Source organism: Gallus gallus, chromosome 5, assembly GCF_016699485.2.
Source record: "Gallus gallus isolate bGalGal1 chromosome 5, bGalGal1.mat.broiler.GRCg7b, whole genome shotgun sequence".
Taxonomy (NCBI): Eukaryota; Metazoa; Chordata; class Aves; order Galliformes; family Phasianidae; genus Gallus; species Gallus gallus.
In genome coordinates this window covers 6,162,839-6,185,813 of record NC_052536.1, presented here as the reverse complement: position 1 = coordinate 6,185,813, position 22,975 = coordinate 6,162,839, and the positions used below count along the sequence as shown (strand labels likewise).

Below are 22,975 nucleotides of genomic sequence, written 5' to 3'. Positions count from 1 at the left end.
CCCTCTCCCTGTCTCTTTGGCTGTGGAAAGGATACTCTAGCTTCTAGACATGTCATTCTTATATTGTTTAATTTAATCTTACTCTGCTTTCATATATTTTTTCGTTTTGAGATAGTGCTCTTCCTTGAAAGCGACTTCAAATGTTGATTGTCACAGTAAGAGCTTATATTTTTTTTAAGCACAGGGCTATGCCTAAATAAATATTCCATTTGTTGATGTTTCAAGTGGTGCTTTCAAGAAAAACACACACCAAAAACCCACCCCTACCTTCTCCCCAGGAAAAAAAACAGCCCTAAACCAAAATCAGGAAATGTGCATCTTGAGATATGTCAGCTAAAACTCCAGACTCTTTTTCAGATCCAAGACTTATCAGAAGTATGTTGTCTCAAGTCTAACTTCTGCCCTGCCTTGCAGTCTGCCAGTTGTACACAGTCTACTTCTGCAGTGCCAGACTGCAGCACAGTAAGGTATCAGAGTTCCCTGCCTAAATCTCCTGTGAAAAGAATATCTGGATTATTCTGTCCCTTGGACTAGCTCTAAACCTTCTGGTTCCCAATGGTTCCTGAATGGACTCATCAGATGATTGAACCTGGCAGCTCTAGTTTATGTGGGAGGATGTGTAGAGAGGAAATAGCACTGGAAGCACTGTCCTCTGCATTACAGGCTCTAGCCTGCTCTTCATGCACATTGTCATTAGGAGGGACCTTCTGGGCCTCTTGGGGCTGTATGACACCTTGCAGTTCTCAATGCAGATCTGGCTTCCAGACCCAGGTTTGCATTTGCAGTTCTTTCATTCAGAGCCAAAGTCCAGTTCTGGGAGTGCAGTTCTCTGTTGTCAGTCAGTGGAAGCTGTACGTTCTCCTCTAAGCACTGCTGAAGTGAACATAACCATCTCAGTGACTTTAAAGGAATATGTGTTAAATATCACCTTCTTCCAGCCCAGCTAATCTACCTAGTACGTTGCTATTCCAGTGTCAGTCTTTCTTTAGATAGCAACTTGTGTGCACCAGAAACACTCAACTCTGTGGCAAAAGCTTTAGGATTAGAAGGATAAATATCATGGTTTATAGCTCTACCTGGATGTAGGCTCTGGCTTCACTGAAACTTTTGCTGAGCATCTCTTTCTTCACTTGATGTTTCTTTTCTGATGTTACCATCAGGCATTCCTTCCTAGATTTCCCCTTTGGTCTCATTATAGCTCATTGCTATTATAGCTTAATCTAGGGCTCTCACTCAGATTCTTTGTGGTTCTGAGCTGTATCACTACTGTTACCTCCTCAGCTCTTATCCTTCTTTAAATGCGCTATGAATTACCTCTGATCCATTTACCATGAGCAGGATCTTAGAGCAAGTGTCTATTTACGGCACTTCTGCTTGACATCAGGTTACAGGTATTCCCTATGGGTCTGGACAACTGTGCTACCCCCATCACGAGACAGGTTTTTAAAAAGCAAAGTTATTCTGACTAAATGTGCTACCAGGCTGCAGTGACTGGACTGTAGAATTACAAATGTATGTACGTACATGACTCCTCTCTTGTATTGTGCTTTTTTTGGAAGGGTGGAAGGGGTGGGGGTGGAAATGATGGTAGAGTCTGAGGCTCAACCTGACTGTTTCTTCAGGCTATATGGACTTTTCCACTATTTTCAGAAAATCCTACTTTCAGACTTCTAGATTTTTGAGGACGGAACGCATACACCAGTAGAAAGTTTCCCAGTTAAACTTAAATGGTGGGTGGTGTTTGTTTGGATCTTTTTTTTCCCCTTAATTAATGGTTTTGAGTGCCTTTAGAGAGTGGCTTAGAATTGCAATGGCATTTTTAAGTTTAGGACTTTATCTGCCTACTAGACTGGTTCATGAATGGCTGTTAGAGAGAAAATCCTTCAGCTAATCTTCAGACAATATTGGACATCTTCAGTTCTCCAGGCTTCAGAGTTGTGAGGAAAGTCGGTTCTCATCACACCCATTTGCTGAATTCATTGCTACCAGACTGAATTTATTTTGCTGTGCCATTTGTCTTGAGAATTGCTTTGTGAATTCAGAAGGTAATTTTCTGTTACCAAAGTGACAATATATTTAGCTTTCATTATTCCAGCCTGTGTGTGTGCCCTTCTCAGACCTAGAAGCAATCTACCCTGACAGTTAGTCTTCCTCATTTGCAACTGTTCCCTTTCTGTTGTTGGTCGGAGTCTCCCACTGTTTGCAGAGGGATACTATTTCAACTTCCATTGCTGTCCTGAATAGTTGTAATTGATTATTTTCTCTACTTGTGATAGCTCTTTCTCATGACCTAACAACCCAGGATCATTAGTCATCCGATCACAGTGTATTTACTCTACATCAGTGATGTAGACTGTGTCCCTGAATGCCCCTCCATGTACTACAGGACATAAAATCCAGGTGGTGATGGACAATATTGCTGTTTCATCTTCCAGCCACAGCGAAGCAAGATGTGTTAAGGGAAATAACCCTGTATTTTGATTCATTCGCCGTCTGTTTTTCAGTGCTTTGTCCTAATATACCTTCATAGATGTCTATAGTTATTTCACTTCATGCAGTCATGAACAGATATTTACAGTGATGTCCTTGGAACGATAGGCAAGGACTTGTAAATTAAAAAAAAAAAAAATCTACCTTTTCATTTTAAACACATCAGATGTTCTGCTTCAATGCTAGTATTTACTCAAGAGACTCTGCAGACATTTCTGATTAGGATGCTTGATTTTCTTTGGCTTCTTTTCTTTAAAAACTGTAAGGCTAGAATGCATCTATAAGATGTCTCCTTTCCTTGCATGTGTTTAGACTGTTTGGAAACTGAGACCAAAAAGTATAACATCACTTTTCCTTCTGGTTCTACTGTTGCAGGACTCTGGGAGCTCCTCATCCAGTCTTTTACCAGCACAATGCTGGATTGCTTCAGAGTGAAGTGACCTTTTTTCTCTCTGGTCTGTAAACACTGAGATGTTAAAGATGTCAGTGATTGAAAGTACTTATATGGAAAGAACATCTTTGGGCAAATGGACCAAGTTCTCACATCAGGATTTCTCCTGGTCTGTCACCCCTCATCCTGATTCTCTCCAAGTGTTTTATGTCCCCTCAAACTTTGCTAATGCTCACCTGAAAGGTGTTTCTTTCCATTAACGTCAAGTCCTGCCAGAGAGGTTCTCAGTACTCATCGTCTACCTGACTAATTTCTGAAAGGCTTCCAGAGGCACTGTCCCTGTGAGACTTACGCTCAGTTCTGTCTGCTCTCTGGCACCCTTTCTGTTTGCACTGCACCCAGCCTGCCCCCTGCATCTCATTCTGCAGGGAGTACATGACTGCTGTCATCACTGCTGTGAGAAGAGTCATGCTTCTATTGCTGATTTCTATTCTGCTAAGTTGTTCTCTGACAGAATTGCCCCTGTTTCTATGCAAGAGCGTCATCTTGATCAGCAGATGAAGCCAGGAGATGTAGCTTTCACTCTAGGCAGGAGACAGTGATCTCTGACTCTCTCGTCCATTGACTTGCTCCTTTAGTTCTGGGCTATTTCTTAATATAAGGGAGAGCTCTTGCCTTCTACCAGCAGACAGGCACAGGCACTTGTGGATATGGTCTCACTGCTGGGTCAGGCAGATTCTCAAGCTGTTTGAGTATTTCCACCCTAGCTGATTTTGGGACTGATTTGGAGGAGCTTGACTTAGTAAGCAACCACTACAAAAAGAGGGATGCATCTAAAAATGATGCATGACCTGATGCTGTAGTTAGGCAGTTCTGCTTTCTGAAATTATTTTTGACTATTCCAAGCAATTGTGCTTGTGGAGGGGCCTATTGCTGGGAGTCACCCACAATGTAACTATACGTACCAGCAGTCGTTGGTAGGGGACTGACAGAATTGCTTGCAACCACATTTCTCACAGATGGGAAGTGTTGTTGTTTTAAAAACATTTTAATTATGTCTCCAACTGCCTCCCTTTCTCCTCTGCTCTCCATTGTCCTTTTCAGCTGCTGAGCAAGTGAAGCTGAAATCATGTCTTCCACTTTGCTTTTCTCACGGCAGTGTGAGGTGTTGGTGTATGAATATATGCTGCAAGTAGAGAAAAGCAGAATTTTCTCACTTAAGTACTTTTGATTCCAATTTGTATAGAGAATTGAATGCCCATGTGGGCAAAACATTTCAAGACGCCAGTATTACTGGCAACCTGATGGACTTTCTATCCAGGAATTTATTTATTTTGCCAAATATTTGATGGACAACACTGCGTATTTTTCCACATAGCTACTTTTGATTATTAAACCAAGTCTATTAAAAGTTAATTTTCATATGAAAATAAATCAAGAATAGCAAAGAAACTTCTGATCCAGCTTCACAAAAGCCAGTGTTTGGTTTTTAAGAGTGCTTTTCATAGTGCTCAGTAATTAGAAAGGGAAATTCCCTGCTGGTATAGAGCTACCATTTTGTCCCCCGTTCCCTGCATTGTCAATGTGGGTAAGGTTATTATGCAATCGCTGGCAAAGCTCATCCTAGCAGACTGCTTACTAATTTGTAAGCTGTAGGTGTAAATGGAAAAGCCTTCATTCTGCTTCTGTTTACTTCACTGATTGAACTGGGCTCCAATTATTCTCATCTGTGTGAATTGAGGCACTGTTGTTGCTCTTGCCTCTTTTTTGTCCTTGTGGGTGGGCATAGCTCATTTGGACCTGCATTTCTTTTCTAAAGAAACGTTTAAAAGAATGAGTGCATAAGAAGTAGTTTTAGTACTTACTGTTCTATAATTTTAATGATTATATATTTTGCTACAGTCGCTGGTGAAGTACAGGTTACTGAGGGCATTGCCAGTGTTTGTGATTGGTCAGGCACACATCAAGGTTTTGTTCTCTTGGAACTCATTTAGTCTTTTTTTTTTTCAATCCTATGAGTAAGGCTGACTCTGCTTGTATAGGAGACTTAATTATACCTGATGGTGCTTGGTTTAGTCTGTTTGTCTCCAACCTACTTAAGCTGACCTACTGCTTTTTAAAGAGGAGGAACAGAGAAAGGGGACGTAAAGTAACAAACAAATGCTGAAAATGGAGAAATACTTTATGCTGTGGCCTGTTTTGAGCAGTAGGTCACTTTCTTATGAAAATTAGCTGCCTATTTTATATAATTAATAGAAAATGCTTCCTGGAAGCTGCAGGGAGGTATTTGAAATGGTTGCTAAGGCAGCAATTTGCCTCTTACAGGTGGTCTCTTTGCTCTGGTTGCTCTGTACGTGATATTGTGGGAACCCTAGATGCAGGAATAAAGCAAGAACCCAAAGATAGGATACCACCCCACACTAATCCTACCTGTTAAGAAACTCTGCCCACACATTGGGATAAATCCCAGCATTATTAAGATAATTGAAAATATTTTCTCCATTTGCTGCGCACATAGGACTTGTATTTTTTTTTTTTGGCTGTGCAAAATTTCATTGCTTCCTTTGAGACTCTTTCAGTAACCTAGTTTCTAATCCACAAAGGTTATCCAAAGTATGTACATGAATTAGAATTGGGTTATGATATATTTAGACAGTGAGATTATATAATAACCTCTGTTTCAAATACTGAGCGTTCCAAACAGTAATTCAGAACATTTTTCTCGGGGGCTCTCAGGGGTATAGGATTTTTGTTAAGGGTGAAAAAAACCTATGTACCATCTCCTCAGAATTATAGGTATATTTATCCATTTTTTCTTTTAGCTCACCTGATGCTCATCAGCTCATCTAATTACATTAGTTGTAAAATGTATTAAGCCATCATAATAACCAACCAACTTTGTATGTGGTGCAGACGTTATGCAACTGCCAGCTTCCACAGAAAGAACAGAGTGTACCTCACCAAATGTCCTTAGGTTTCCAAACCCATTTCCCTTTAGCTACCGAGTATGAAAGAGATCTGGCATTTCTTTGGGGGAATAACAAACTTGATACAAGCGTTGTGAAAGATCTTTTTGGAGTATGACCATGCTTTCATATCTTCAAATCTGTTTCCGTATACAAGAAGTTGTTAATGCCTGATCAAAATAAGCCAAAATGACATAAACATGGGAAGGGCTGCTACAAGAGGAAAAAGTATGGAAAATATAAGAAATTGGGATAAAGTGCTGAACTCACTCTCATTAAGGTGCTTGACTCTTCTGTGGATTTATAGATGCTATTCCTAAGTTTTTTATTCTGATTAAATTTACTGAATCTGGTCCTAGAGATTTCATTCATTGGTGCTACAAGTTTTGTATTTAACAGTATGGGTGTAATATAGCTTTGAAATGTGCTTTGATACTGCCTTTCTGCTGAAGATTGTGATGCTTTTCTGTAAATTAAATTCCATAAATATTTTCATAGAATGAGGATTTACCATAACTGCATTACAGAAAACGAAACTGTCAGGCAACTTAATCAAGATGACAAATCAGGCTTTAACCATGAGTAAACTTAGGGATTTCTGCTCTTTACATAGTATTTGCCTCCTGAGTCAAGAATGTTTGAGTAGTCTTCTTTCTCTTGTGTGTAAATACTGTCCATGCATAAAACACAACAACTGTTTGTAAGAATGTAGTACATTCCTCCCATGAGTGTGAAGTAGAACCTGGGGATTTTAAAATAGGAAGCATTAGGCTGTGTTTTTCTATGTGATGGGGGTCTCTAAAAGCAATTCCAGTAATGGCAGCAGTTGTCCTGGGTATGTAGTTTGAGTAAGTCCTCCTTTCTAGAAGATCAGAATGAGAAAACCCTCTTCAAATGCTCTCTTAGCATTCTAGGCTGCAATGTTTGACTGTATTATACATATATTCCTTAACTGTGTTATACATTCATATGAGGTCCAAGCCAATTCCTCTTTGTTCAGTGAGACCCAGGCAAGTCAAAAGGTTGGATGCTGATGATTTAAACCAATAAATGGATTTGGATGCATGTTACATTTTAGTTCTTCCTGTTGCTGGTACAGAATCTGAAATAGCATTAGCACGTATTCTGAATCAGTAAACTGTATAATGCCCACTGAGCTCAATGTAATATAGAGCTATATAGAGAGAGATGTATAGATATATCGAGGTATAGAGTATTAAAAAAATATCCTAGAAGTAATAATCTCCTGATATATTTAAATTTTAACACTAATACCTGGTTTATATTTTGGAGATAAGCCATCTTTAGAGTAGACATTATCCACCCTCACTGTATTTGATACTGCACTTTCTGTTGCATTTCTTGCTTCGCACATCCTTCCAAATAGTTTTGAAGTCCTGTGACTGAAAGAAGCTTTGCTCAAGACTGGAAAAACTACCTGTAGCAGATCAAGTGTGGTAAACGAGGACAGGGAAGTGCAAAGAAGCACTTTACAATACCACCATGAATGAGGAAATTTGTTGACTGTATCCTCGCTGCACATGCTTGTCACTGAGTGCATTCTGTATGAACAAAACTGTGTTATTTTGCCTGCCACTAAGAAATAGTTTATTTATATGTATTAAGTTGTTTGAGACTGTGCAATTTTTAATTTTTTTAATGTAAGAACTCTAAATGTTGATTCTGCTTGCTTTCCAATCTCTTAATTGCGTGTCACCCCTTAGTTAAATGCTGTCATCATGGATATCTATTAAAATATAGGTAGAGTTGTCAAGTAAATACAGCAGTTGGAAGCCTAAATGCTACTTTCCAACTTCACCTAGGGCTAGAATCACCCCATTGAAGTAAGCCCTTGGGAGTGGTCATGGACAGTGCAAATCATGCTGAAGTGCACCAGGTGACCACAAAAGCACTGTCATTCTCATACACCCATGTCAGTGTGTTTCAAAAAATGCTATGCTGTCATTTAAACGTCTTCTATAGACATTGTTATTCTTCTGTGCTTATTTCCATGCAGTTACTGCATGTTTATGTCTTTGAAAAGCATGAGTAAGACCATGTATATGTGAAGTTCAGCTACTTGGGATCCCAGTTGTTTGTATCTTTTCAGGTGGCTCTTAGAAGCATAGGAGGAGGAGCATCTCTTTTATGTGGCAGAAAATGAACTGTTTGCCAGAAGGAAAATGAATGCTTTATGGTTTGTGCCTAACATCTTTTCTGCCTTCTTTTGCCTTATCAGTGTTCCTGTCTTTCATATTTGAATAGCTGGGATAATGGGAGAGAGCTGAGTGCAAACAATAAGATCCCAAGACTTCTCAGAACAGTCTATAATATCAATCTACGGATAAATAGAAGGTGTATGTATTGTGACTGATTGTCAGACTACTTATAGTGCATGAGCAGTAGTACCTTGAGTGTACTCAAAACAGCAACAGAAAGTACAGGCAGTGGAAGAGGAGTGGAAGAGTACTACTTGAGAAATTAATGCAACTCCAGCGTTGGAGCTGCTTACACTGTGCATACATTTTGTGGCTTTTTAACATTAGACAGTGATATCAGCATGAGATGTTTCCCCTCTTTTCCTCTAAACTTCTGGCATTAAACTTCTTCAGCGCTCTGGGTAGGAGGAGGCCTTGTTACTGTGGTGTTGCCATGCCAGGTTTAGCAAGGAGAAGATGCACTGAACAAACCACAGCTTCACCACTGTACCCTGCTTGGAATTAATGTGAAAGCAAGAACCACAACATAATGTCTTCTCTTAAGCTTGCAAGGGTTGTCAGCCCCTGTGTAGTGTTAATCTATACGCACACATAATTTGATACAGCTTGGTTTCTGTTGCTGCAGTTCTTTTTCTCAGCTTCAATATAGAAAGCTATGAAGGGTTTTATTACGTCCTTTCTAAAATTTTGTATTACTCTATTTTTTTCAGAATCAATTTCTGCATGTTTATTTCCCTTGAGATGGTTTTAGAACTCTCCAGCAGCCACCTTATCATAATGAAATGCATTGCTGTAATGAAGGAAATATGGAACTTTTTTGAAGAAAAGGAAAGAAAAATAACTTTGAAGCCCTAAATTACTTAAAATTACACTTTGTTCCCCTTTCCACTACTATTGTCATTGCTTTGTTCCCTTTCTGAGCATTTTGTGTCAGACAGTGTTCAGGCAGGGTGTCAAAACCACGGTTCCTCACAGATCCACTTCTAATAGTGGGCATTGTGACGTTTCAGACACAGCACTTAACCCACGTGGACTGCAGGCAGAGTTTAAAGAGAGCCTACCAGCTTCTTGAGAAGAGAGCTGAAGCCTGCATGTCGGACTCCCTGTTGTGCCAAGGTTTGGCTTCCGTGCTGACTGCGTGCACCATGCCTTTCTGAAGCAGAATCCTCATACTGGAAGGGAAAAAGCAGAAGCTTTTGATTTCCTTTAAACTCTCAGCAAGCAGGCTTAACTTTCCTGATGGGTACCTGAGGTGATGTGAAATTGGGCTTTACAGAAAACTTAGGACACAGAAGCAGACAGGGAAACGTGTTCCATGAATAGCTTGTATTATCTGCGATGCCTTTTAAGCAAGGAGGGGATCTGTGCTCTGATAGTTCCTTGGTGTATCAGAAATAAAAGCAAGAGGGCCTGGGTTTTTCTCTCTGACTCTGCCTGAGGTGCACGCATGCACACAGGTGTGCACAAAGAGCATGGTGACTTTGGAGTGGCTCACAACTGTTGTCAGTGCTGCTGCCCAGCTCTCTGTTGAGTTTCTGCAGCTCTTCTGTCTGAGCAGTGTTCCCAACCTGGTAGCTGATGTAAGTTACTGTGCAAAAGCTTTGTGAGCTCTTAGGAAAAGCTTATCTGCATTAAAGCCTGTAGTTCCAGATGAACAGCATTTCTGCTCTAAATGTGGTTTTAGCAGTGGATTAACTCCCTGAAATAGATGATGTTCTGTACACAGCCATCTGAAGGCTGAGGGAATTTGTGTGGAATATACTTGAACTGGGTTGGGTTGTATATTTTAGCACAAAACCATTCAAGAAGGGCATGAATAGCACGTGTGCCAGACCTGCTGATGCTTCAAAGCTCCAGCCGCAAGCCGGACAATAATGCTATTAAAAATATGTATTTTCTGTAATCCTTAAATCCCTTCTTAAGTTAAATGAGGAGCTCCGAGTGAGGTAGCTATTCTTGGCAGTAAATTCTTAATGCTGAGTGGTGTAATACTTTCTGAAACGGCGGATAAATGAAAAGCCTGAACAGAATAAGCAACTGAGAGATGCTGATCCACAGAAACGTGCAGACTTGTTCTTTTCTATGTTTTTCAAATGACTTTCATCAGTTCTGACACACCCAGTGGCAGAAGAGGCGCTTCCTTTTTACTTCACTAGCCAATATCGGATATCAGACTGTAGAAAAGCATCATCTCTATCATAATATTATTACTGGCTGTATTAGAAAGGAAACTTGAGCCGGGTTTGAGCCTGTGCTGCACTTTGTCATAGTTAGTAAAGGTTCCTTTGCCTGGCAATTAATGCACTGACAAATGCAAGACGGAGGGGCAGAGGAAGAGGGAAGGCTGTTATCACCACTCTGCAGGGAGTGCTGGGACAGAGAGAGGTGGTTTCAATGGGCATGCTATGTATCTGGTTTGACTAGCAGCTCTGTGATTCTCTTTACCTGGTGCTTTACGTGTCTTCTTGAATTTACCATTTCTTTGCCTTTGATCAACTGGACATGCAACTGTGTTCTTATCCGAGACGCTGTACTGAAGGAAAGGAGCAGTTCCTGAGTAATAGTCATAAACTGAGTTGGCAGTGAACCTGGGCTTCGCTGCCACAGAAATGGAAATGAGAAGTGCCTGTGTGAGCAGAAGATAAGGTCCATGTCTTCTGTGTGAGTCCACAGTAAATATTTCCCTGGCACTCCCACTGCTTGTGCTTAGCTCATTACCGTGCTAAGATATTGATATTACACAATGGTGGCAACAGTTCGTGAATGATAATCTTATCACAAGATTCCTCATGTAATTCATTTAGTAGGAGAGAGTTACACCCTTGACAACATTACTGAATGCCAGCGTTTACCAAACTGCTGCAACGTGGGAATTAGCAGGTGATGATAACCAGTACACGTTTTCCTCCTCCGACAAGAAACTCAGATTTTCTTGGCTGTTGTTAAGCTTTCTAAAAAGGAGTAGATGAATGGTGAATTTAGGACAGGATCATGTTTTGTTTCTCTTGTTAGGGACAATGGAATTTCAGATTTTCAGTTATTTGCATTTCTCATGTTTAACAAATGGATTCGGGAACTGTAGGGGGATAAAATGTAATTTTTATTGCATCTTCGTGTGTAGATGCCTTTCTGTGCTTAAGTAGCCCACTATGTCAACCAGAGATTAATCTAATCTGTTCTTTGCTGAAAGTTTCTTATGAATCTTTGGTGCAACATCATGTAAGCAGCAGTGACATGGCCAATGTGCTTGTGCTTGCTTAAATGCAATCTCTTGACATAGATAATGACTGAAGCTCAAGACATCACATGAAGTTCTTTGGCACAGGAAAGTTCGGTGGCCTGTGCCAAACAACATCCAGCGTGTTGTGTGCTTTTTCAAACAAGGACGTTTGTTTGTGAGGGTCAAATAAATGCAAGAGGAGTTACAATATTTGGTTTTAATCGAATGTTTAAGAACTCTCAGATCCTGGACTGGCAAACCAATGCCAGATGGGACTTCCAGTTTTTTGGAGGAACGTTTCGACCTTGCACCACCAGAATGTTGACCCTTTGAATGGGTTGTATTAATTTTCATAGCTGTTCTGGGGAAGAATTTTTTCATCTGAGACATAATTTCGAGTAAGAGCGAGGGGTTGCCCACAAGTGACAAAAGGCTTTCAATCCAGATGGAGAGACTAAGTCTGAGTCTTGGGACAGGAGTTCTACCAGGGTATGGAAGAAGCCACAAGGAGAGCTTAACAACACTGTGCTTCAGGATTGATTCCTCATAGTCTTCTCCTGTCTGCTTTGTAAAAATACTGAAATACTTCCCTGCCGGCTTGGTGATGAGACTAGCTTTGCAACTTGGAGAGAGAGCCCTTGAAATAGCAGCGATGTGGAAACACACAGTGCTTTCATCACCTGACTGCAGAGCCAGTTTTCTCCCTCGGTTCAGTGAGTACATATGTGAGGCAGAGTGGATCGGAGCGGCTGCAGGTTACTCCTGCCAAAGTTTGCACCGACAGCAAACTGCTAAATTGAGAATGGGTATGTGAATCTGTGTCTTTCCTATCAGAAGTGGAATTCTCAAATGCTGGTCCCAGAGCATGCTCAACTAGAATGTCTCTCAGCTTTTTCAAGGTAAATAAGGTTTTCCATCTCAACCCAGTGTGCATCACAATGGAAATACAAAGGAACTGTGCAAAACAAGACCCTTATTCTAAGCAGTACTTGAATTTCCATTTTAAAAGTAATTATGCTACAATCCCTTCATATGCTGACAGAGCATCCTTATGTGTAAAAGATGCGATTGTCAAACTGGAGCTCTGCCAGCTTTGTTTTTGTTCAGCTTCCTGGCTTTTACAGGCATCGGTGCATGCAGCTGGGAGATCTGTGGCTGAATTTGGCTGTTCCTTCTTTGGAAGTGAGACAAAAAGGGTGTTTCACTGTACCACCCCAACACTTCAGTTTCCTGGATTCACCTGATGTGAATCCCTAGTTGATTCTCTAAGCCTGTTTTCTATCTCATTGGAGCTATTGACACAGCACAGTGCAGGCTGAAGACCTGAGTCTTGTGTTTAATCTCTTCCAAATAACTTATGTTTGTGAAGTCTGAGGCCAATTTTTGAGGTATGACAAGCTGTTAAGGTTAGTTATAAGTATGTTTTTACAGGGCATTTCAGATACTGTTTTTGAAAAAGGAGCTCTATGTCTATATCTCCATTACACAATTGAGAAACAGACTGCACTGAAGTGATTTGAGAGAGGCTGCTTTACAAACAAACCTGCATCTCATGAATTGCAGTGGATTGCTTCATCCATGTTGCCATGTTTTATTTTATCTCACTTGATTTTATGAGGCTGTGAAAACATCTCTTTTCCTTTTACAACCTCCCGATGGCTTTTACTCAACTAGAAAATCGGATTTGATGATTTTTTTTAAAAACACAAAGTGGCTAAATATGAAATGGTATTACATATAACTGGACAAGATAGCAACAACAATTTTCAGGAGAAATGGCAACCAGTTTTTTTCCTCTTTCTGAAGAAAAGTCTGAACACTCTAACCTTAACTGAAAGGTCTGAACTGTAGAGACTGCAAAAGAAATATACAAAATCTTAAAGCTTGTGTTGTTTTCAAGTGATTGCTTAATAAAACTCCTTGATTATTCATTAGGTTGGCTTTAAAACGTCACTTTCAATAAACAGCATTTCTCATAAGGTGAGAGCTCTTGAGACACCAAAAACTATTTTTCCCTGTCAGGATTTCTTACCTGATTGAAACAATGGTAATGCTTTTGTCAAATAACTTATGTTCAGATGCAGATAGTTTGATGACAGAAACATTGAGCATAAAAGCATCTACATGAAAGCACTGCCCAACAAATGCTGCATTTATCTTTGTTGAAATTTGTGTTTAGTCATCAGATGAACGTGTTAGCACTGTAATGCTGCTGCTTGGGTCAGTCTTGGCTTAGGTAAGGGGAGCTGCAGCTCAAGGGCTGGTCTGGTTTCAGGTGAGTGCAGACTGTTACTGTGTGGCCCCTGCTCTCATGGGAGGGACACGGCACAGCCTGCTTGGCATCCCCATCATCTTTGTTATTATTCTGTCTCAGGGCTGTGGTAGCATGGTTCTACTTCCTAATCATTGGAACTGAGTCCCAAAAGTAGTATTTCTTCATTTTCCTTTATCTAAGCATTTGCAAAATTTACCCTTTTTCCTATGCTCATGTTTCACATTTGCAGATGCAAGCTACGTTTAAACTGTAAATGAACTCTGATTTCATTGAAACACAAGTTCTGTCTTCTAACTACTACCTGAATGTAATGGAAAAAAAACCTACACGAGTTAGTGTGTCTGATCTGTTAAGTATAGCCCATACCTCAGTAAATTTACTCTAGATTTAGGTCTAACTTGATTAAATTATACATCAAGATAAGCCAGAAGTCCTGTTCCTTTAAAACTAAAATTTTCTTGTTTTACCCAGAATCCTAATACAACATTTCAAATGCTGTAAAAGAAGCTGTATAGGCTGAACCCAAAGCATGACATTTGTCAAGCAAGGCATGGTGTGGCTCACAGCTTTTGTACCAAATGCTGTGGGAAGTCTCCTTGCCCAGCGTGCTGGTGTGAAGCCCTGCACTGCAGCTGCTCACAGCAGAGCAGCAGTCACCTGGCATGCTCTGAGCCTTTGCGTGCCAAGGTGGGAAAAGCAAGTTCAGTCTTCAAAATAATTCGTCATTTCTGATGGGGATTGTTGGATAGTGCTGGCAGCATTAAGAAACTAGGATCTTTGAAGGGATTTCATAAAGCAATATTATTCAAAAAGATTTTGCTCTTTCCCTGCTGGATCTTAGTGTTTGCTAAGAGCTTTTCATAAATGAAATGAGAGGAAATTTCTTCATCAAAATAGCTTCTTTTTGAAGCTATAGGTGGAAGAAAATGAGACAGCCATGATGATAATGATAGCTTTCCATGCCTAATAGAGTTTCTCCATTAGGGATTATAAAAGTAAGATACTATCTGGGAAAAGCTGTATTATCTGTCAAAAATACTAGTAATGTAGTCTGATAATCAAAGTAGCTGAAAACGGTTCACCCAACTGTCTTCATGTAAATGTTGATGTTACAGTTAAGGTGAAAAACTCATGGAAACAAAACTTAAAGTTTAGTTCTTCGTTTGTGAACTTTGAGTCTGGTCTTTGTGACTGCTTAGATGTCCATTTCTCAGTTCAAAACAACCCAAGGTCCTGCATCTTGAATTTCTTCTATAACATTTCCTTGATTGGCCATTTTCAGTTGACATGCTAATACCGTCAACATAAGCCTTAGGATTCAATGTTACAACATAGAGATAACTGGGAATCACTCAAACCCAACACTTCATATCTGCTAATTGCTTATTGTTACTTGTCTCTGTCAATATAGATGTTCTTTTTTCATACATATTGAATTAAGTGAAGAGGAATTGTTTTTAACTTCCTGTAGTAGTCAAACTTTCTGTAGGCAGTCTCTGAGGCAGGTAAGGCTGCTTAGTGTAGAAGCTTGCAGTGCTTTATTTTCATGACGTTTCAGGTTCTTGCCACGGTGAACTGATTTCTTCCCCCTCCTGTTTGAATTGCACCTTGGAATATACCCTAGGGTCTGCAGTAGGTGTAATTTAGCTTGTAGGTTAATTTAGACAGAAGAACAATGTGCAGTCTAGTATGACAAAGACAAGGTCCTTGATAGTGAATGATTATGAAACAGCTTAATAAGATTCTCAGACGGGATTCTTTCACTAGTCTGTCTATCCTTTTGATCATCCAGCATAGCTTTGTTGTTGTTGTTTGTTTGTTTGTTTGTTTGTTTTTTCCAGTGAGCACACTATTTAAAATCTTTGTTGGAAAAAGAGAAGAGCAAGTGTAAAGAATTCCCATATTTTTCCCTAAAATATCTCACCGTGTATTTATTTATGTCTTGGATGATATATTTATCCTTTATTTTTTTCTTCTCCTCCTGTGTCAAAGTCTTGACCTGACTTTCCAGCATCATGCTTCTCTGTGGAATTGGAAGTTTCCCTTTTTTTTTTTTTTTTTATTATTATTATTATTATTATTATTATTATTATTTTTAATTTGGTTGCTCCATTGGAGCACAGATGTTTCAGTGGGTGGAAAGCGATGATACATCCATACAACAAGGAATGGTGTTGAAGATCCTGGCCAGTCATTTAAATAGTGGACACAAGCCAGTAGAGGATTTATGTAACTTCATCTCCTTTGTACTCAATATTAATTCCTTTCTTTGTGTTGTACGTAACTTATTTTGCAAGCATTTTGACTTTTTTTTTTAATACTGATGTATATTTTTTTAAGTGAATTTAACTGTAGAGAGTATTACCACTGGAATTAGATTATTTGTGGAAATTAGAAACAAATAGCAAGGTCTGTTACCCAGCAAGAAATGTTTTAATTCTAAGAAAAGAAAACCACTCATCTGTTTAACAGCTAAGCATTCATCGAGTCCTGCTTTTCAGGAACACCCAGAACTCCTCAAATTCTTCAATATTTGGAATATGTGAAGAATGCAAGATTGAACTTGGAGCTGGCAAGCTCTGTCTCTTAATATCCTTACTTCCGTGATTGTAGATTTACACAAGTTCAGCCAAATTGTACTCTCTGTGACAGTCATTTGAATCCAGGTTAACTGCAAGACATTTATACTGGTTTCCCCGAGGGAATAAATTGTTCAATGTGTGTAAATAATGTTAAAGTCATTTAAAAAAATTCCCAATGAGAAAACATGCAGTAAATAGAATGTGAAGACTTACTATTATTGCATTCATGGATTCAAAAGAATTTGTCGCACAGAGATACCCCTGGTTTGATACCACAGATTCGTATGCCAAGTGTTCATTTTAGTTTTTAGGTTTTTTACTGGTCCGTTCCTGAAAATGTGAGGCTTCCCATTACATGTAACCTAGAGTTTGGCAAGCTATAATTTTGCAAATGCTACATTTAATCTGAGTGGTTTTTCCTGCCAATTTTTTCCTTCATGCCTATGTGGTCTGACTTGATTCCAGAAGAAAAATCAGGATTGTATTATTTTCAAAGAGTACATATCTTTTTTTTTTTTTTTCTTTTTTTTTCCCATGAAGTCTGCCAGGATAGTTTTGATTTCCCCTGTGTTATGTGAGCGCAATAAAATCATCCACTACCATAAAATATTGTGTCGTTTGGAGTCCTGTTGTATAAGTAGTGAACACTTTCTGCATTACGCCTTGGAACTCACAGAAAATCAGCCTCCGTAGATATGGAAAAATGGAAAAAAATTATGAAATGCTTTCGAAGTGGGTTAATATTTATGCTGTGTTCCTAGAAACCAGGGAATTCGTCTGAGTTTTAAAAATATTTTAAAACAATTTTTTAAACCTCTCAGACCAACTTATATTTGAGTTTTTCTGTCTAATTTAGGAGTTTTTTACTGTATTCTGTCAACTTCAGAAGCCTTTATTGAGGAATCTTCAGCCTAATTTTTTTTTTCTCAAACTCTTTTTTTCAGGACTTTATTGTTTTGTGGTCAGGTTTTTCCCAATAGACACTTACTGCATAAGTATTCTTGCTTTAATAGTTACTGATGCAGGAAATCGTGATGTAGCCTTTAGGTCTATCTGCTTCCTCTTCTTCCTGGACTGTGTTTTAAGATGCAATCAGAACTTCTGTTTTGTTTTGTTCATCTGCATTCCTTGAGAAATTCATAATTTTTGAAGTTCTAGGAATTTGGTAAGCAATAGAAATACAAAATACATCTGCATTTTTGTCTTTGTTTGTTGCTAGTAGAAATGTGCATGGATGAACTCCAAACTAATGACTAAAATTCTGTCATGTATTTTGAGTTCTCTTTTTTGCAGTGGCCAGAAATTGTACACATGGCAACTATTCACAGTTGCTCGTGGCTTCTCCCTTATGCATTAGCTATTGGATTTTTTTAAACTGTGTTTGTTGTTGTTCATTTGTTTTTGTTTTGTTTTGTTTTTCATTTTTCCTTGTGATTCTATTCATTGTTGTGCAGAAAAGCAGGGTTGACTCTCCTGGAGTCAAGAATTTATCTAATGCTTAAATGTATCATAGATGGGTCTGCTATGATGACTGCTGGGAGAACGATGTCTAGGGATGTAAAATCAGCTGAATCCTCATTAGCTGAAAATAGCAACTATGTGCTTTGAGAACACAGATCAATTTCAGTTGGGTTTCTCCAGAAACATTCATTGATGAAGTGTGTTTCAGACAAGAGTTACACTAGAGTTGTAAAAGCAACATAAGTGAAAGGTTCATTGAATGTCTTCTATCTGGTCAATAGTAAAGTATTTACAGTTACCTATAAGGACTTACCTTCCTTGACCTGAACTGAAGGTGTTTTCTAAGTTTTTGTGCAAGGGTATGAGTTATAACGGAACAGCAGCAGTTTGCAATGAACAAGGAATGTGGAGCTCAATAGTGTGTAATATTGTACTGTACGCTGTATACTGTATGTATGTAATACACATACATATATTAGTATGGTATACTCAATAGTATAATATATGCTATTGAGTATACATATATGTATACTCACTACATTATATATACTCATTATATGTATACTACACTAGTAATAGTGTAACTCAAGCAGTAATTTGCAGTGGTCATGTTTTTCTAGAAGAAGACTCTCTTGAGAATTCTTTGATGACCTCCTAAGAGTACCTTCAATAGGAATTATCCCCTAGTCATATAAATGACAATTTTAAATAGTTTTTCATTCTATATAAGGTGGGATAAAATCATACATTCTTGATTCCACAGAATTTTTAATTTTTACTGTGAGATATGAGTAAGTCACTTACTGTTACAATGCCTTAAAGAGACAACCTTTCTGAGTAATAACTAAACAGTATTATTTCTCTGCTTTACTGTTGCAGGAGTAAGGCAGGCAGCATAAATACTATTGAAGACCAAGGCAGACCTGTAGGTTAGGAATTTCCTACTACTCAAGTTAATTGCTTTATATTGCATTAAGTAGAAATAGAAAACGACGCAGTGCCATTTTAAGCATATACTAAGTCCCATGCTTCCCAGTACTTCACATTGATTAAAATCTAGCATAGTGGTAGCTTCATACGTTGTGTTTACACAGTTTCTGTGAAGCATTAAAAAAGTTGGAGAGTATTAATGGCTTTACATTTAAAACTCATTAACCATTATCATATTGATTTGGCTAAATAGAGTTTAGATTAACTCCTTGGGTCAGTGCCTCTCTCTTTTGTCATGGAAAGCCAGAATTATATTTGGCTCTGCTATAAAAGTTTGGGAATTCTGTCTGTATGATTGAGTGAAATGACATGGATGCCTGCTCACTGAAGCAAATCTGATCAGACTATAGACATTGTCTTTTTTTCATAATGTAAATAAGTATTTTGTGTCAAAATATTTATATTTACAGCAGTAAGATTATTTTTTCAGTGTAATTTGGCAAAAGTGTGTGTTGTTAGTACAAGAATTCTGGAAAAGCTCCTTTAGAGATGAGTCTTTTTCCTTCTCAAAATTGTGTGGTTTATAATTTATTGCCTGAATCTTGACCCAATGTTGTGAGAAATTTTGCTTCATCAGTGGCAGTGGACCACGGAGTAATTGTGAAGAGCATTTTTGCATTATCACAACACACTGCCTGTTTCCCAATAAAACTTAGCAGCTTCTGGTGAATTTTGAAATTGGATGAACAGAAGGCTTAAAGTACAGTCCATGAAGTACATACGTAGCAAGAAAGCTATTTTGTCACAGACACCTTTGAGTAAAATCCTTGGAATAACACCAGTTCCATTACAGCCTCTCTGGTTTTGTGTTAACTTACACCGCTTAAAGCTTTCTGTTGAACAGCAATCAACTGTAAAAGTAAAAATGCATGCAGGTTGGATTAAATAGGGGGCTCTGAATTATAGATCGATATGATTCACATATTATCTGTTCTGTCCTGGAGAGTTTTTATACTTGGAAATGATACTGCTTAAACAAAGCTTAGTTTAAAATGAAAATAAACAAACTGAAAACCTTTCTTTTTCCTTTCTGTTCCATCTGTCCCGTTAACATTTACATGAAACTCCAGCAATGAGGATCCACAAATAAGGTTAGCTGCAGCCATGCTCAGAAAGGATCACCACCTTTCAACATCGAACTGAAAAATTCACCTGCAGCCAGTTTTTTTTCCTTTCTTCATTTTAATTAGTTATGTGCATGTTTTGAATCAATTGACAGAAGAGTGCTAAGCAGAGCATTCTAAATAATTTCACTGAAAGAAAACAGGAGCTGACAGAATGTATTTCAGAGAGGGTGGCTCTGTAAGTCTTATCTTTTTACATTCTTTTCTTTGTAATTCCTTAGATCATAGATGAAGAAGAGACGCAGTTCATGAGCAATTGTCCCGTCGCGGTTACTGAGAGCACACCTAGAAGGAGGACACGCATCCAGGTCTTCTGGACAGCTCCTCCTACTGGTACGGGCTGTGTCATTCTGAAGTAAGTGGTTTTATGCATACTGAACTTAGCATTCAAGTAATATTCAGTTAATCTGAGATTTATTTGGTGAAGAACTACTGGAGTTCTTTGGTGCTTTCTTCTCACTTGGTGCACTTAGAGCTATTTCCACAGTGAACTCTTAGCAACTGAAAGCCCGCATGTTCAGAAGTTATGCTGTGTTTTCAGCTGCCATTAAATCAACCCACAGTGGATGCCTACCTGCACAGGGGTCCCTCCTCTTCTGAGAGGTGGGGGTAATGGGGAGGGACTATTTTCTCAGGAGAAAGGACATGGAGTGGTAGAGGGGACAGTGTGCTGAGGTGCAAAGGGTGGCACCATTTTCCCAGGCTGCGCAGAGAGCTGGTGGATGTCCCATCCCCAGGGACACTCAAGGTCAGGCTGAACTGGGCTCTGAGCAACTGATGCTGTCCCTCTTCATTGCAAGGCAGTTGGACTAGATGGCTTTTTAAGTGTCCCATCCAACTCAAACGATTCTATGATCCTGAAGGTCTTTTTCCAAACTATTTATTGTACCTAAAAATCTAAAACTGCTGTAAAGATTGCTTTAAGATGAAGATTGCATCCTTCTGGTTGGGATGCAATCAATGCAGGTCTGTAGAAATTGTAAGTCACGTACTGCTACAAAGATTATTGGAGAAAGCTGCAAGGGGGTCTGTTGTTGCCTGAGAAACATTATCTTGTCTCTTAAGATTTTGCTTGTTGTATTTAATAGGGCAGTTTGGTCAAATATGTGTAGACAATTGGGATTTCTTCACTCACTTTGAATTTCTGTTTGGGATAAGTAAGCCTTTGTAATTGCTAAGATGTGCCCTGCAGTAAACCAAAGAATTTCTGAGCCTTATCAGTACGGGGAATACCTTCAGAGGCACAAAACAGCTCTAGGCTTTTGAGGAGATGCTATCACAACAGTCCTGCTGCTGGTAATTCAGGCCAGTTTAGGAAGAGGTGTTGTTGAAATTGCAGCTGACTTCTGAACAAGTCAGCAAGCTGCTCTGTGGTGCTGCCCTTGGCACAAAGATATGAGGGTCAACTGGTCCCAGACTTGACACTGCATGGAGATCAGGCTCAAACCTTCAGCAGTGCGTGTCAACCTGCTGGTCCATAAAATCATTTTAAGATCACCTCTTTTAATATTCACTGAAACAGCCCAAGAATGGGCATACAGACTTCTTTAAGCTCCAGACATTCACATGTCTAGCCAAAATGAGAAGCGTGCTGCTTGCTGGATGGCCGCAGCAGTTGTCTGCTGAGGTTTATAAACAAAACTTTTCAGCTATTTATCAGTAAGGCTCTTTGTTTTTCCACTCAGAACTGCCTCCCTCCTAGCTGCATAACAAATATCGCTTGAGGCGTTTCTTCAGTAGCATAATAAGGTGATGTTTTATGCCTCGTTTCGAACAGACACGATTTAAACTTTAATCCTGTAATGACATGTAACAACTCAAGTTGGTGGATTTTTTTAATTACCATCCTAAATAGGATTGTCATCTAAAACAAAACAAAACAAAAAACCCAACAAAAACACAAAAAGACAACCAACCAAGCCCTGTACTTGTCTCATTGAAGCTTAAACATCGGAGACTATGGTTCTTTGGGGGCTTGTCAGCAAAGGAATGCAGTAAAGTATCACCAACTATCGAAACTGTTATAAATGTTTCTTCTCTCTCCTCCCTGCTGGTCAAGTCTTGCAGGTTGTTCAACACACTTTCATTTTTTACATTTAGTTTTGTACATTATTGAAGAAAATTCAAGCAGCATCCAAAAAGAAGCAGTTGGAGCTGCATTCCTAATGTATACACAGAAGTATGAAATTGTCACTGCCTTAAAGATTGTACAAGTTAAATCAGCAGCATACAATCTTCACAGAACAATCTTCATCATCAGTGCCAAAAAAATATTTGAAGTGCCAACTTAGATGACCTGATCAGCAACAGTTGCCACAATCTGTTTGGGTAGGTAAATGAAATGTCTTATAAATTGAAATTAATGAAGGACACAGTTTTAGCTTTGTGAGCATCCAGTTAGAGTATATGCAGGTAGCTGAGATGTGTATGTACTGAAAAAAGTGAAAGAAAGTTGTTTGGGTGATTTTTAATAAAAATATATGAAAAATATAGGCTTGCTCCCAATATCTGGTTTGTTAACCGCAGAGGGGAAGGAAAGCAACTGCTCTATTCCTAAGGACATTTCAGAGAAGGAATGAAGCAATCATGATTGTTATCAGTCGCTCATGTAAGAAATTAATACCATAATGGGCCACAATACAAAGAAATCACTGGCTGACGTATTTTTGATGCTAAGAACATTTATATTTTCTCTTTTGGATGTGACCACATCTGAACTAAAATTTGCCGTTAACCTTCTTTATGGTCACCTCCCACATAATTCCGTAGAAATGCTGGATGTAGTTTTCAAAAATATCTGGTTTAGTCCTTGGAGGCTATCTGATCATTTTTTGCTAGAATTCCCAAAACAGCATGGGTTATGTTTTGGAGCCTGTTGTGAATCATAAGGATATAATTCTCCCTTTTCACAATATTGTGATCTAGGGACTTCAGTTCGATGTAGGCAGAAGTTAAATGTTAATGATCCACCAAAAAATTATTACTGCTTTGATGCCAAATATTGTTTGTTAGAAACAGAAGTTTTTTTCTAGATGGGTACTGAGGTTTGGGAACATCCTTTTTCTTGGTAAGCAAGGACAGATGCCTTTTGAGAGAAGCACCTGATAGCCTGCATTTGGCTAGTAGTTATCTTAATGCTTTCTGGGCATGGTGCACTTGATCAGTTTAGTTCACAAGCATAAAATGAAACGGAATAGGAGTAATCTGTAGTTCCTGTGTTCAGCAAGAGATAAGTCTTCTTGCATGAGCAAATTTGT

The 22,975-nt window shown here is 38.9% G+C and overlaps 1 protein-coding gene across 2 annotated transcripts in view; it reads left to right on the top strand.

The window, feature by feature from the left end:
• SPON1 (spondin 1) overlaps nt 1-22,975 on the top strand; it is a 166,632-nt gene that overhangs the window by 14,291 nt on the left and 129,366 nt on the right. For both annotated transcript variants that reach the window (XM_025150570.3, NM_204851.2), the window contains exon 3: nt 19,940-20,073. In XM_025150570.3, coding sequence (XP_025006338.1) covers nt 19,940-20,073 — 134 coding nt within the window. The remainder of the gene's footprint in view (nt 1-19,939; nt 20,074-22,975) is intronic.